Raw genomic sequence first — 12,980 nt, 5'->3', positions numbered from 1 at the left:
TGCTGCTGCTAAGTCGCTTCAGTCGTGTCCGACTCTGTGCGACCCCACAGACGGCAGCCCACCAGGCTCCCCCGTCCCTGGGATTCTCCAGGCAAGAACACTGGAGTGGGTTAGTGTCCTGGAAAGAATGTAGCAGGGTGAGGATGGAGTGGAGTGCAGGGGGCGCAGCTTTAAACTGGGCGATGAAGGAGGCTTCCTTGTAAAGGTGAACCGGGCGAGCAAAGCCGAAGGTTGGTGAAACAGGGAGCCCTCTGATTATCTCGGGGAACAATGCTTCAGACTGAGGAACAGGCAGTGCAGAAGCCTGGCATTTAGGAGAAGCAAGCCGGTGTGGCTGCAGGGAGTGAGTAGGAAGGAGAATATAGGGCAGAAACAAGATAAGGAGGGATCCTCGGGAATCACTGTGAGCAGTTGGCTTGTACTTTGACTTCAGGGGTTTGAGCTGTTTGTGCTACTGGCTGCGAAGCCAGGAAACAGATTGGAAGAAGGTAACTGGGAAGGAGGACTGGGAAAGGATGGTCAGGGAGAACCTCTGCAGAGGAGACAATCGAGTGAGAAAAAATCAGGCAGAGAGCTGAGGGGAAAAGTCAGTGTGAGGAACTGGTGGGAAAGAACTTGGAGAAGTCCAGGGGAAAAGCTAAGGTGCCTCTTTCCCCTGAGAGGAGTAGTTCCTGGAGGAGGCGGGGTGAGGTCCGCAAGCACAGTGGTAGTGAGGCGGCCAGACCTGGGCTCTGCATTTATTTACCCTCTATTTACAAGGTAGCTTGGCCCTGGGGCTCCCACACCTCAACCCCAATGCTGCCTTCTGGGGTGGCCTCAGCCTCCTCTTGCGGGGCACCCACGAGCAGGGGGTCATCTTCCTCCAGGAAGTCCGCCAGCTGCCGTCGGATGAGGCCGGTGGTCCGGTGCATTTTGCGCATGTGCTGCAGCAGGCAGAGCACCAAGGTTCGGCTGCGCTGCTGGCGCTGGCACCAGGCCTCTCGCAGCTCCCGGTAGCAGTTGTGATTTGCCCGCTCGACTGGGCCCAGGGTGGCCCCGCAGCCCAGGGAGCAGCGATGATAGGCACCATGCTGGCAATTCTGCCTGTGCTCATCCAGGGCCCCACGAGGTACCCGCAACATGCAGCCTTCATTGGGGCAAACCATCAGCTCGAAGGGGCATGAGTCCTGGTGTCCCTTGCGATGGGCCAGGGGGCACGTCACCTGGCATCCAGCTTCAGCGTTCCTGCACTGGGGGTAGAGGAGAGCATCGTGTGAGCCAAACCAGGTTGGGGACATCTCCAGACACCCCCAAGAATCCCCCATCCCTGAGGTTCCACTGACCAGGAAACACTGGACTGGCAGCCTCCCAAGCTTTTAGGCTACCAGTGATGTGGTAGAGAGAGGGAAACTGTAGCAAATGCTTGAAGGTAGGAAAAATCTAGATCTCAGAGGAGTGGGGACAGGAGATGTAGAGAACAGGGAGTTACATGGTTGGCTTGGTCTAGTGGGTTGTATGTATGCCGGGCTTTTTTTTTTTCTTCTTTTTTTCTTGGAATTGAACCCAGGATATAGTAGTGAATGATCACACCATCGTGGTTATCTGAGTCATGAAGATCTCTTTTGTATAGTTTTTGGTATTCTTGCCACCTCTTCCTAATATCTTCTGCTTCTGTTAGGTCCATACCATTTCTGTCCTTTATTGAGCCCATCTTTGCATGAAATGTTCCCTTGGTATCTCTAATTTTCTTGAAGAGATCGCTAGTCTTTCCCATTCTATTGTTTTCCTCTATTTCTTTGCCTTGATCACTGAGGAAGGCTTTCTTATCTCTCCTTGCTATTCTTTGGAACTCTGCATTCAAATGGGTATATCTTTCCTTTTCTCCTTTGCCTTTAGCTTCTTTTCTTTTCTCAGCTATTTGTAAGATAGCCACAATGGTGTGATCACTCCCCTAGAGCCAGACATCCTAGAATGCGAAGTCAAGTGGGGCCTTAGGAAGCATCACTGTGAACAAAGCTAGTGGAGGTGATGGAATTCCAGTTGAGCTATTTCAAATCCTAAAAGATAATGCTGTTAAAGTGCTGCACTCAATATGTCAGCAAATTTGGAAAACCCAGCAGTGGCCACAGGAGTGGAAAAGGTCAGTTTTCATTCCAATCTCAAAGAAAGGGAATACCAAAGAATGTTCAAACTACAGCATAATTGCACTCATCTCACACGCTAGTAAAGTAATGCTCAAAATTCTCCAAGCCAGGCTTTAACAGTACGTGAACCATGAACTTCCAAATGTTCAAGCTGGATTTAGAAAAGGAAGAGGAACCAGAGATCAAATTGCCAACATCCATTGGATCATCGAAAAAGCAAGAGTTCCAGAAAAACATCTGCTTTATTGACTGTGCCGAAGCCTTTGACTGTGTGCATCACAACAAACTGTGGAAAATTCTTCAAGAGATGGGAATACCAGACCACCGTACCTGCCTCCTGAGAAATCTGTATGCACATCAAGAAGCAACAGTTAGAACTGGACATGAAACAACAGACTGGTTCCAAATCGGGAAAGGAATACGTCAAGGCTGTATATTGTCACCCTGCTTACTTAACTTCTATGCAGAGTGTATCATGCAAAATACCAGGCTGGATGAAGCACAAGCTGGAATCAAGATTGTCAGGAGAAATATGCAGATATGCAGATGACAGCACCCTTATGGCAGAAAATGAAGAGCCTCTTATTGAAAGTGAAAGAGGAGAGTGAAAAAAATTGGCTTAAAACTCAACATTCAGAAAACTAAGATCATGGCATTTGGTCCCATCACTTCATGGCAAATAGATGGGGAAACAATGGACACAGTGAGAGCCTTTATTTTCTTGAGCTCCAAAATCACTGCAGATGGTGACTGCAGCCATGAAATTAAAAGACGCTTACTCCTTGGAAGAAAAGCTATGACCAACCTAGACAGCATATTAAAAAGCAGAGACATTACTTTGCCAGCAAAGGTCTGTCTAGTCAATGCTATGGTTTTTCCAATAGTCATGTGTGGATGTGAGAGTTGGACTATAAAGAAAGCTGACTGCCAAAGAATTGATGCTTTTGAACTGTGCTGTTGGAGAAGGCTCTTGAGAGCCCCTTGGACTGCAAGGAGATCTAGTCAATCATAAAGGAAATCAGTCCTGAATATTCGTTGGAAGGACTGATGCTGAAGTTGAAACTCCAATACTTTGGCCACTTGATGCAAAGAACTGATTCATGTGAAAAGACCCTGATGCTGAGAAAGACTGAAGGTGGGAGAAGGGGACAACAGAGGATGAGATGGTTGGATAGCATCACCGACTTAATGGACATGAGTCTGAGTAAACTCCGGGAGTTGGTGATGGACAGGGAGGCCTGGTGTGCTACAGTCCATGGGGTCACAGGGTTGGACATGACTGAGTGACTGAACTGAACTGATGGCAGCGAAAGTGCCAAATCCTAACCACTAGACCAAAAAGGCACTCCCCAGCCAAGGTTGTTTTTTTTTTTGTAATCTCAATTTCCCTATCTATAAAACTATGAGGCTAGAGAGCAATGGCACCACAGTAGGCTCTCCATCCTTTATTATCCCCATTTTACAGCTGGGGCTCTTAGAGCTCAGAAAAGTTAGGTAACTTGCCCCAAACCACACATCAAGTATGTTGTAGAGAAGTGACTCACATTCAGCCAGGTCTGATAACCCTAAGGGGAGCAGTGTATTGGTGGAATAGAAACTCTCAGTTCTGAGAGTGGGGTTCTTTTCAACCCCTCTGCTGGCTTTGCCCCAACCCATGCAGAGGGGAGGAGGGTAGGGTGATGGGAGGGGGTGTTCTGAGTTACCTTGACTTCCAAGCGGCCAATGATCTTCTGGAGTTTATTCACATGGACCATCTTTCTGTGTCTCACCTCTTTCCTGCAGCATGGACAGGTCTTTTGTCTAAGAGACATGAGTGGGGGTGATTGTTGGGCGTGGAGGTGGCAGCAACATGCCTCCCCTGGCGGCCCTTCCTTCTCTCTAGCTGGAAGAGGTGTAAGAGGGCTTTATAGGGAGCGCTCAGCTCTGAGGCCAGGGTGCAGATTCCACAGGGGCCCAGCTCCTATATTAGCGTCCCAGATTTGGCAGCTGAACCTAATGGCCACCATGACCCAGTGCTTGGCTGACCTTCCTCTCTGTTCTGGGTCCTAGGCATGGCCCCCCAGCCCTGCCCTGGCCCCCGAGCGTCTTGGGTGCCCAGTAGCACCTGGCTAGCCACCGGAGGATGCATTTCTTGCAGAAGATGTGGCTGCACGGCAACCTCACCGGCCTCTTGAGAACTCCATGGCAGACAGAACACAGGAAGTTGCAATCGGGAGGGCTGATGAAGAGGTTGAGATCATACCCGCCACTCTGCAAAGGCCAGGCCTGCATCAGGGCCTGGCTGGGACCAGGATCTGACTCCCCACTCCACATGCATGGAAAGGGATTCCAGGAAGCTTTGGGTGGGAGGTGGGCCACATGAGAACCCCAAGTGGAGGGTTGGGTCAGCACCCAGTGTGAGGGGGCAGCAGTGAGGCCCAAGACCCCCCATTTCTACCAGACCCAGATGCAGAAGCAGGCCTTGACCTGGAGTTAGACCCAGGCTAGAGGTCTCTGAAAGGTTTCCTTGTCCCATTTGGGGCCCTGTACCCCATTGTGCAGATCATTTCAATAAGGAGTGGGGTCCAGCTTGGGCAGGTCTCTGAAATTAGGCACAAATCTAAGAGCTCACCATGATCTGTGTCTGGACGGCAGCTCCACTGAAGCCAGGGCTCAGGAGTTGCCATTTCATAGCAGGAGCAGGCCGACATCACAGGAGCATTGTCCAGCTCCGGCCAATCACAGCCCTGGCCCAGGGTACCACCTGGCTCTGCTCCCGCCTCAAGAGCCTCGGGGGTAGGGCACCTCATACCCAGGACAGGTCTCTGGAACCTGACTTCAGGGTGGCTGACAGTTGACTTTCAAACAGCACTGAGGCTGGAACCAAGCTTCCAGGGGCTACTTCCTCAAAGCTGAGGCGCAGGGTTTGTTTCTCCTTCCTCACGTGTTGCCGCCCTGGTGACTAGGTCCCCAAGAGTTCTGGGGGCTTTAGACACTGACCCATCACCAGGCCTCTTGGGATCAGACCGTTATTTCCAGGGTACAGACCAGGGATGAGGACCTGATTTCTGTGGTACCAAAGCAGCAGCCTAGCATGTGGAGAGCCTCCCAGACCCTGCTCTGACCACCTGGGTATGCCTATGAGGAAAGGTATGGATGGGTAAGCCAATTCCAACTTGGGAAACTACCATACAGGAGGCACAGAAGAGAACTGGTTTCCATGCCACTGGATGTTTGCGCAGGCTTAAATCGCTCAGTCGTGTCCGACTCTTTGAGGCCCCATTGACTGTAGCCCGCCAGGCTCCCCTGTCCATGGGATTCTCCAGTCAAGAATACTGGAGTGGGGTAGACATTTCCTTCTCCAGGGGATCCTCCTGACCCAGGGATCGAAGCCGGGTCTCCTGCATTGCAGGTGGGTTCTTTACCATCTGAGCCATCAAGGAAGGCAGAGTGTAGAGTTCATCAAATCCTAGAAGATTTTGGAGAGTGGGACCTTAGGAGTCGCCTGCCAACCTTCAAGACCGGGTTCTATCCCTGTGTGGCATTCAAAGCAGAGCTGAGATGGCTGGAAGAGAGGTGTAACACAAAGGTATCTCCTCCACTGCACACCTCGGTCCCAGCAGCCACAGATGCGACTTGCACGCTAATAACGGGGGGACCAAGAACACACACACACACACACATACACACACACGGATAAATTAAATCAACAGCTTTATTGAAAGATGAAAGGAAAGCCCCCCTACCCGCCCCCGCCCCCCGACGGTCTTTGCGGCGTTGGCCTCAGGTTCTGAGCATCCAGCTGTCCTGCGGGTAGAAGACGAGGTTAGATACCAGAGTCCGAAACATGCGAGAGGACGCAACCGAGCCCGGAGCGGCGGCGCGTGTCGGGGCCTGGGTTTCACATCCCCACACAGAGAAGCGGGCAGTGAGCTAAGGCCCCCAGTGGCTCTGGGCGCCGAATCTCACCTGCGGCCATGGTCAGAGCCGAAGGTGATTTTCAACCAACGCCGATCTCCCAAACCGCCCGCCCCAACAGCTTCGCGAACAGCAGGAAGCCAGCAGAACCACGGGAACAACCTACCTGCAGCCGGAAAAGACAAGGTGGCGCCGGCGCGAGCCCTTATATGGGTCGCGCTAGTTCCGGGGCCAGAGACACGCATGCGCACACAGAGCTCGGCGGGGGCGGGGCCCCACGCAGCCAATCACAGGCTCGTTTATATACTCTTGGCACAGCGCCATTGGGGCGGGGCAACCGAGATCTCGCGACCCTTGGCGCCTTATAAAGGCACCGTCGGGCTAGGTCGGTCTCTTCTTCTTCGTGAAAACACGTGAGTGGTTTTATTCGTTGCTGTCGCAGATGGGCCTGGGCCGCCATCAGACGGGGCCCGGGATGCTGCGCCCGCGCTCCATTGTGGAGCCCGGCCTGGGCGCCCGAGACGGCTGTAAATGCTAGGACTTCGCTCACCGACTGGTTCTTGTTTCTCTTTTCAGCAAATGGCGGATGACGCCGGTGCTGCGGGAGGGCCCGGAGGCCCCGGGGGCCCCGGAATGGGAGGCCGCGGTGGCTTCCGCGGAGGCTTCGGTAGTGGCGTCCGGGGCCGGGGTCGCGGCCGGGGTCGGGGCCGGGGCAGAGGCCGCGGAGCTCGCGGAGGCAAGGCCGAGGACAAGGAGGTAGGTCTGAGCTGTGCGCGTGAGGCGGGCCCTTAGAAGCACCGGGGAGGAGGCCCTGGTCACCTGCGCCTTTTTCTTTCGCAGTGGCTCCCCGTTACCAAGCTGGGCCGCCTGGTCAAGGACATGAAGATCAAGTCTCTTGAGGAGATCTACCTTTTCTCTCTGCCTATCAAGGTAAACACGGGTCATCCTGGATGGGGCCGTGGCCAGCAGTCGAGGGAACTCTTGTTGGCCAAACGTTGAGAGGTTCTAGACTCCACTTGCCCTGGACTTATCTGGTAGCCCAGACGGTAAAGAAAATGTCTTCAGTACAGGAGACCCGGGTTCGATCCCTTTGTTGGGAAGATCCCCTGGAGAAGGAAATGGCTACCCGTTATTTCTTGGAAAACTCCATGAGCAGGGGAGCCGGGTGGTTTACAGTCCATGAGGTCCTAAAAACTCCAACACAAGCAACTAACACTTAACTCCCCTTTAGGTGTTTATTAATTTTTTTTTTTTTGTAATGAGTTTATTTGTTGCAGGAGTCTGAGATTATTGACTTTTTCCTGGGAGCATCCCTGAAGGATGAGGTTTTGAAGATTATGCCCGTGCAAAAGCAGACCCGTGCTGGCCAGCGGACCAGGTTCAAGGTACCCCAGTCATCATACCTTCCTGGGCAGTTTCTGCCAAGGATCTTCGTGGGACTCTCTCAGCTCTGCATGGTTGCACTTGTCGTCACACGTGTGACTTTCGTAAAGGGGAGAGAGAGGAAGGATCTCCTCGGGATCTCAGATTGGCCTCCTGGTGGCCAGTCTTGCCTTGAGGGGCGCAACAGACCCTGTGTGGTGGGTGGTTACTGATGCTGTGGAGGCCCCTGGCCCCCCACCCACGTCAGTCTCTCTGCAGGCGTTTGTTGCTATCGGGGATTACAACGGACATGTCGGTCTGGGTGTCAAGTGCTCCAAGGAAGTAGCCACTGCCATCCGTGGGGCCATCATCCTGGCTAAGTTGTCCATCGTCCCTGTGCGAAGAGGCTACTGGGGGAACAAGATCGGCAAGCCCCACACGGTTCCTTGCAAGGTAGGCTGGATGCTCATGCACAGTAGGGCTTGCTGTGGTGTAGACTCCCGCCTGTCTTGTCCCCTGACGTCTCTACCCCTCCCCAGGTGACTGGCCGCTGCGGCTCCGTGCTGGTGCGCCTCATCCCTGCCCCCAGAGGCACTGGCATCGTCTCCGCCCCTGTGCCCAAGAAGCTGCTGATGATGGCCGGCATCGACGACTGCTACACTTCTGCCAGGGGCTGCACTGCCACCCTGGGCAACTTCGGTAGGTGGCCCGCAAGCCAACTCCATCTTCTCTCAGCTCCGCTTAACCACATTCTGTATGTGGTTGGCGTATTTTCAGAGAGAGAGAGAGAAAGGCCCTCCTAATGCACGACAGACTGGCCCATAGTGGCCTGTTTGTTCCTAGGAGTGCAACAGTCTCCATCTCCATCTGGGGGTTCATCTCGAGTGAATTCACTAACCTCCGGTTTTCCCTTTTCCAGCCAAGGCCACTTTTGATGCCATTTCCAAGACCTATAGTTACCTCACCCCTGACCTCTGGAAAGAGACGGTGTTCACCAAGTCTCCATATCAGGTACTGACCACCCCCACCCTGTTGAAGAGCAGAGGGGAGTACTCTGTCTAGCTGCACAACTAAAAGTGTCTTGTTTTTCTAGGAATTCACTGACCATCTTGTGAAGACCCACACCAGAGTCTCCGTGCAGAGGACACAGGCCCCAGCTGTAGCCACCACATAATTTTATAAAGGGAATAATAAAGTGAATGAAACCAGTTTATAGTTGTGTCTTGTTTTTCTTCCCAAATTTTCTTGGTTGCACTATGTGGCTTGTGGGATCTTTCCCAACCAGGGCTTGAACCCAAGCCCACTGCAGTGAAAGCCACTGGACTTACGCTCAGTGGTGGCTGAATTTGGATGGGAAGTAGGACCAGTGAGATGAAAAGTGTGTCTGGGAGCTGAAAGTAACACTACAGGCACAGGCTCCATTACTCTTTATTTTAGCAACAGTGACAAAGCTGACACTGCTGCCTCAGGCAGCAGCAGCCTCTTTGGCGGCTTTTCTCTCTGCCAGCATCCTCTGCTTCTGCTTTGCCAGGCACTTCCTGGCAGAATAATGGGCTCCCAGGTCGTGATCTGGGAAAGAGATAGGGGAATCATGGGCCATTCCTGCCATGAGGGGAACTTGCCTTTTCTCTGTGCAGGGAGGAGTCAGGCAGCCAAGTCTGGTCACTGAGCAGACAGACAGGTAGGGTGACTCTTAAAACCTCCAGAGACTGCACTAATTAGTAAAGCATTTAGCACAGCCAATGTGAAGACTGGAAGTAGGGTCGGGAAGGCAGGCAGGTGGGAGGTAGGAGGGTCTGGGGGCAGCTGGGTGGGAGGGCTCACTCACAGCGGTCCTGGTAGGCCTTGACCACCTGGGTGAACTGCTCCAGCTCCTTGGCACAGTTCTGCCTGTGGCTCTCACCTTCCCTCTGCTGACAGGCCTTGAGCCTTTCCTGGATAATGTTGACGATTTCTTGATCAACTTTGCTGAAAGGAAAACAAGGAAGATGGTCTAGAAGGACTCCTTTCCCCATACTGAGAGAAAATAAAATGAAGGCAGGGCTTGGGAGCCCTGTGGTCTGGCCTTTCCACCCATAGCTTCCCAAGGGCATGATGGCCCCCAGCAGGGTACATGCATTGTGCAGGGCTCTCTGTATCCCCTGACTAAACAAGCCCAAGGGGGGAGCCTTACTAATCTCTTCTCCACTGCATTTCTGCTTCAAACATGCACAAGACGTCCTTCTCCTGGCACTCTGTGATGTCTGGCACGCGGCGGAACTCACGGTGGTAGTAGTAATACTTGTTCTTGGCATGCTGCCGCTCGATAAACTCTGCAAAGAGAAAAGCCCAGACCCAAAAAGGCTACTGGTTTGGACAGGCCCAGTCTGATGGGGCTCTTGGCTTTGTATTTCTCGTAAGCCGTGGAAGAGGCAGGTTTCCCAAATGTTCCCAGTTTTACAAAGACTGGCAACTGGACTCCCAAAGAGGTGTGGGAGGGCTGGCAGCCAGTCCTGGAAAGGACTGGGCTACAAGCAGACGTCTGCAGTTTATGGAGAGTTCTATAAGGCAGGCACCATCCTTATCTCACTCTGTCCCCACGACCCTGTGTAGGGCGGGGCCTTTTCATTTAAGAGGACATCCAGGCTCTGAGACGGCAGGATTCAGAGCCCAGGATTCAGAGTCTGTGCTCTGCAAACCCCCACCTGCTAGTCCCTCCTGCTGGCCCACCTCCCCCAGAGCACGGGGACTCCACTGTGGAGGCAAAGAGGCCCCATCAGGGAGCCATCAGCAGGACTCCAGTCCCAGTTCTGCCACCACCGACCTTCGGTCTCAACTTCCCCATGTGTAAATGAACAAGCTGGACCTAGTGAGAGAGATCTCACCTATCCAGACAGAAAACACTTCCTAAAAAACTGCTGCTGCTGCTAAGTCGCTTCAGTCGTGTCCGACTCTGTGCGACCCCATAGACGGCAGCCCACCAGGCTCCTCTGTCCCTGGGATTCTCCAGGCAAGAATACTGGAGTGGGTTGCCATTTCCTTCTCCAATGCAGGAAAGTGAAAAGTGAAAGTGAAGTCGGCTCAGTCGTGCCTGACTCTTAGCGACCCCATGTACTGGAGTCTACCAGGCTCCTCCGTCCATGGGATTTTCCAGGCAAGAGTACTGGAGTGGGGTGCCATTACACTCCTGTTTATTCCAAACCTTTGCAGGGGCAGGCATCTAGTTCCTCCGCCAAAAAAGAGCCACCAGGGCATGCTATGCACCCCAAATGTTTTGCTGTTGAAGGAACGGATTAACTGCACAGACGCATCGCCTGGCACTAGTGATCAAGGGCACAGTGCTCTGGGTGCTGCACCCCACCAAGCTGCGTGACAAAACAATGCCTTAAAAAAACATTCACCTGGTTTGGACCAGAGATGGCGGCATTTGGGCAGCTCACGGAGGGCAAGTTACAGTACACCTCGGTGGGAGGGCCATTTTGTAGGCCTGCGAAGGAGTATCGGAGCACCTCTGCACCGCAAAAGCCCTCCGGGACCGCCTGCTGTGCAAAATGCGGGATGTCCAGCGCGCTGGGAGAGTGAGATCTAACAAGCCTCTCGGAACGCAGATGACTTCGGTCCGCAAACAGCCCCTAATATGTGAGAAGCCTGAGCCCAGGGGTGCGTGGACGGCTCCCCAGGGGGCAAGGGCCGTAAGGGGCGGGGGGAGACGGGCGGCGTCCCGGGAGGCGAGGAGGCCTGGGGTGCAGCGGGGCCCCCGTTGAGTGACCGGGGCGGGGGCGGGGGGCCCGGCGGGGCTAGTACCTCTCACGAGGGTCACCGGCCGGTCCACGAGGAGGTCAAAGGCTTTCGTAAGGTAGGTGATAGGGTTGGGCAGCGAGGTCTGCGGCGAGGGCGCCGGCGTGCGGCGCGGGGGCTCGGGGTACACGTCCTTGTCCCAGCTGTCCGGCATGGCTGCGGCGGGCGGCGCGCTCAGCTCTCGGACGCGATGCCCGGCCTCCGCCCGGGTTCCGCGGCCTAGCTCGCCCTCACAGAGGACGCCTGAGCGGCCGCGCTTGCGCAGGGCGGCCGGCGCCCGCGGGGCACCATGGGACTTGTAGTTTGCCCGGAGCGCCCAAGGGTGGCCTCGGGAGGATTATGGGTTCTCCGGAGACGCTTCGCGGCCGGCGCGAGCGCCCTCGCGTGCGATCGCAGCGCTATCGCATACGGGAGGAGTGCCTGCCGTGCGCTGGGCGTTGCTATCAGAGGTGAAGGAAACAGAAGATCCCTAGTTTAATTCTGGGAGCAGAGAGACACTTTAAGAAGTGTAAGTAAGGAGTAAGGAAACCACTCATTTCAGATGCACGTGCCAAGTGCAGCAGGGAGCAGGATGGTGAACACACCAGGATGGCGAACTCAGTTCCAGAAGAGTAAAGTCAACAAATAAAGCAAACTACCAAACACCCTACTCTTCCAGGAAGCCTTCCTGGATTGTCCATTCCCTACAGCCCTCTCTGGGCCCCACTGTCTCTGCCAGGGCCTCTCACGGACTGGCTGATGCCCTTGAGCTTGCAGGACGCCTGGGGGGACAGGATGCTGCCTGGGGCAGCACAGGGTGTAAGGTTTGCCCCCATCTAACCCCACCCCCACCCCCACTAGTGGCTCCTCCCCTGGATACAGGGCACTCTCTTCTGGTTCTGAGGGTTGCATCCTGGCCCTGAGCACTGTTGTCCCCTTGAGGCCAGCTCCACTGACCAGGGCCTTGCTGGTTACCCTCTGTGATCTCCATACCTGGTACAGCCACTGGCTAGCACGAGGGAGGGTGGGTGCTGGTCACTTCCTGCCCAGAGGCTGGGGTCAGCCATTAACTCTATGGACACACAGAATCCAGAATCACAGCATCCTCAGATCTTCAAATCATGAACTCATAGCACTGTCAGAGTCAGCAAATCATAACACTGGAGTGCAGTGTCAGACTGAACCAGGGGACCCAACGGCGGTGGGCCAGAGGCATCACCATGACAGGAATGAGCGAAAGCAGAGTTCAGTACTTCATTAAGGGAAAGCGCCCAGATGACGGCTTTCTGCTGCCACCCTGCCACAGACTTGGAGATCATGCAGCAGAAAGAAAAAGGCAAACGAGAAGGGGGAACCCAAGAAGCTTCATGGCTCCTGTGTGTCTGCAGCCCCTAGCACATGCTCCTTGGTGCAGCACGAGGGTGTGTGCCCTTGGCCCTGAGTCTGCAGTGTGTCCCTTCTCTGCTTCCTTCCTTCAGAGAGTCCCTCTCCCCGGGTCACTTCTGGGCTGAGGGGGTTACCACTGCCCAGGGATTTTTTTTTTCCCTGCTGGTTGCAGCCCAAAGGATTAAAAGTAGCTTTGTCATTAAAAAACAATGACAAAAATGAAGAATTGTAACATTTCATTAGCACAGAATTTTAGCACCCAGTGATGCAAAGTCTACAGACCTTGCAGAGATATCTCAGGCCTATAAACAATCTGATTCTGGGACTTCCCTGGTGGACCAGTGGCTAAGACTCTGTGCCCCCAATGCAGGGGGCCAGGTTCGATCCCTGCTTGGGTAACTAGTTTCCACATGCTGCAACTAAAGATTCTGCAATGAAGATTGAGAATCCTGCACA

The 12,980-nt window shown here is 54.1% G+C and overlaps 3 protein-coding genes and 3 non-coding genes across 7 annotated transcripts; 3 read left to right on the top strand and 3 right to left on the bottom strand.

Annotated features, from left to right (window-relative positions):
* Window positions 1-723: 723 nt before the first annotated feature.
* Window positions 724-4,764, bottom strand: RNF151 (ring finger protein 151). Its single transcript, NM_001077038.2, is given in 4 exon segments — window positions 724-1,229; window positions 3,827-3,923; window positions 4,228-4,373; window positions 4,735-4,764. Coding segments are annotated over 4 exon segments (723 nt in total). The 5' UTR covers window positions 4,738-4,764; the 3' UTR covers window positions 724-752.
* A 1,220-nt stretch (window positions 4,765-5,984) lies between these two features.
* On the bottom strand, window positions 5,985-6,111 carry LOC112444391 (small nucleolar RNA ACA64). The gene has a single exon (XR_003032718.1). It is a non-coding gene; the product is annotated as a small nucleolar RNA ACA64 (small nucleolar RNA).
* Window positions 6,112-6,410: 299 nt separating this feature from the next.
* RPS2 (ribosomal protein S2) lies at window positions 6,411-8,590 on the top strand. 2 transcript variants are annotated; one of them, NM_001033613.2, is given in 8 exon segments: window positions 6,412-6,433; window positions 6,597-6,776; window positions 6,861-6,950; window positions 7,298-7,405; window positions 7,662-7,835; window positions 7,922-8,081; window positions 8,302-8,393; window positions 8,476-8,589. In NM_001033613.2, coding segments are annotated over 7 exon segments (882 nt in total). In that variant the 5' UTR covers window positions 6,412-6,433; window positions 6,597-6,599; the 3' UTR covers window positions 8,557-8,589.
* On the top strand, window positions 7,459-7,592 carry LOC112444382 (small nucleolar RNA SNORA64/SNORA10 family). Its single transcript, XR_003032709.1, has one exon. It is a non-coding gene; the product is annotated as a small nucleolar RNA SNORA64/SNORA10 family (small nucleolar RNA).
* LOC112444383 (small nucleolar RNA SNORA64/SNORA10 family) lies at window positions 8,108-8,238 on the top strand. Its single transcript, XR_003032710.1, has one exon. It is a non-coding gene; the product is annotated as a small nucleolar RNA SNORA64/SNORA10 family (small nucleolar RNA).
* A 204-nt stretch (window positions 8,591-8,794) lies between the features above and the next one.
* On the bottom strand, window positions 8,795-11,456 carry NDUFB10 (NADH:ubiquinone oxidoreductase subunit B10). Its single transcript, NM_175818.4, has 4 exons — window positions 11,166-11,456; window positions 9,556-9,694; window positions 9,211-9,350; window positions 8,795-8,951 (listed from the first exon to the last, which is right to left on the bottom strand). Exons 1-4 carry the CDS (start codon window positions 11,311-11,313, stop codon window positions 8,848-8,850), a joined length of 531 nt encoding a protein of 176 aa, NP_787012.1. The 5' UTR covers window positions 11,314-11,456; the 3' UTR covers window positions 8,795-8,847.
* Between the last annotated feature and the right edge of the window lie 1,524 nt (window positions 11,457-12,980).

Source organism: Bos taurus, chromosome 25, assembly GCF_002263795.3.
Source record: "Bos taurus isolate L1 Dominette 01449 registration number 42190680 breed Hereford chromosome 25, ARS-UCD2.0, whole genome shotgun sequence".
Lineage (NCBI taxonomy): Eukaryota > Metazoa > Chordata > Mammalia > Artiodactyla > Bovidae > Bos > Bos taurus.
The sequence above is the reverse complement of the archived record's forward strand: the minus strand, read 5'-3'. Positions and strand labels throughout refer to the sequence as shown.

Excerpts from the sequence above, each read along its gene's own strand:
- NDUFB10 (NM_175818.4), bottom strand. The coding sequence starts at position 11,313 with ATGCCGGACAGCTGGGACAAGGACGTGTACCCCGAGCCCCCGCGCCGC. Across the intron at positions 9,695-11,165 it reads GCCGGTGACCCTCGTGAGAG|AGTTTATCGAGCGGCAGCAT; the intron begins GTACTAGCCCCG and ends TTCTCTTTGCAG. Across the intron at positions 9,351-9,555 it reads ATGCAGTGGAGAAGAGATTA|CAAAGTTGATCAAGAAATCG; the intron begins GTAAGGCTCCCC and ends TTTTCCTTTCAG.
- RPS2 (XM_059881162.1), top strand. The coding sequence starts at position 6,552 with ATGCTAGGACTTCGCTCACCGACTGGTTCTTGTTTCTCTTTTCAGCAA. Across the intron at positions 6,951-7,297 it reads TTTTCTCTCTGCCTATCAAG|GAGTCTGAGATTATTGACTT; the intron begins GTAAACACGGGT and ends TATTTGTTGCAG. Across the intron at positions 7,406-7,661 it reads GCCAGCGGACCAGGTTCAAG|GCGTTTGTTGCTATCGGGGA; the intron begins GTACCCCAGTCA and ends GTCTCTCTGCAG.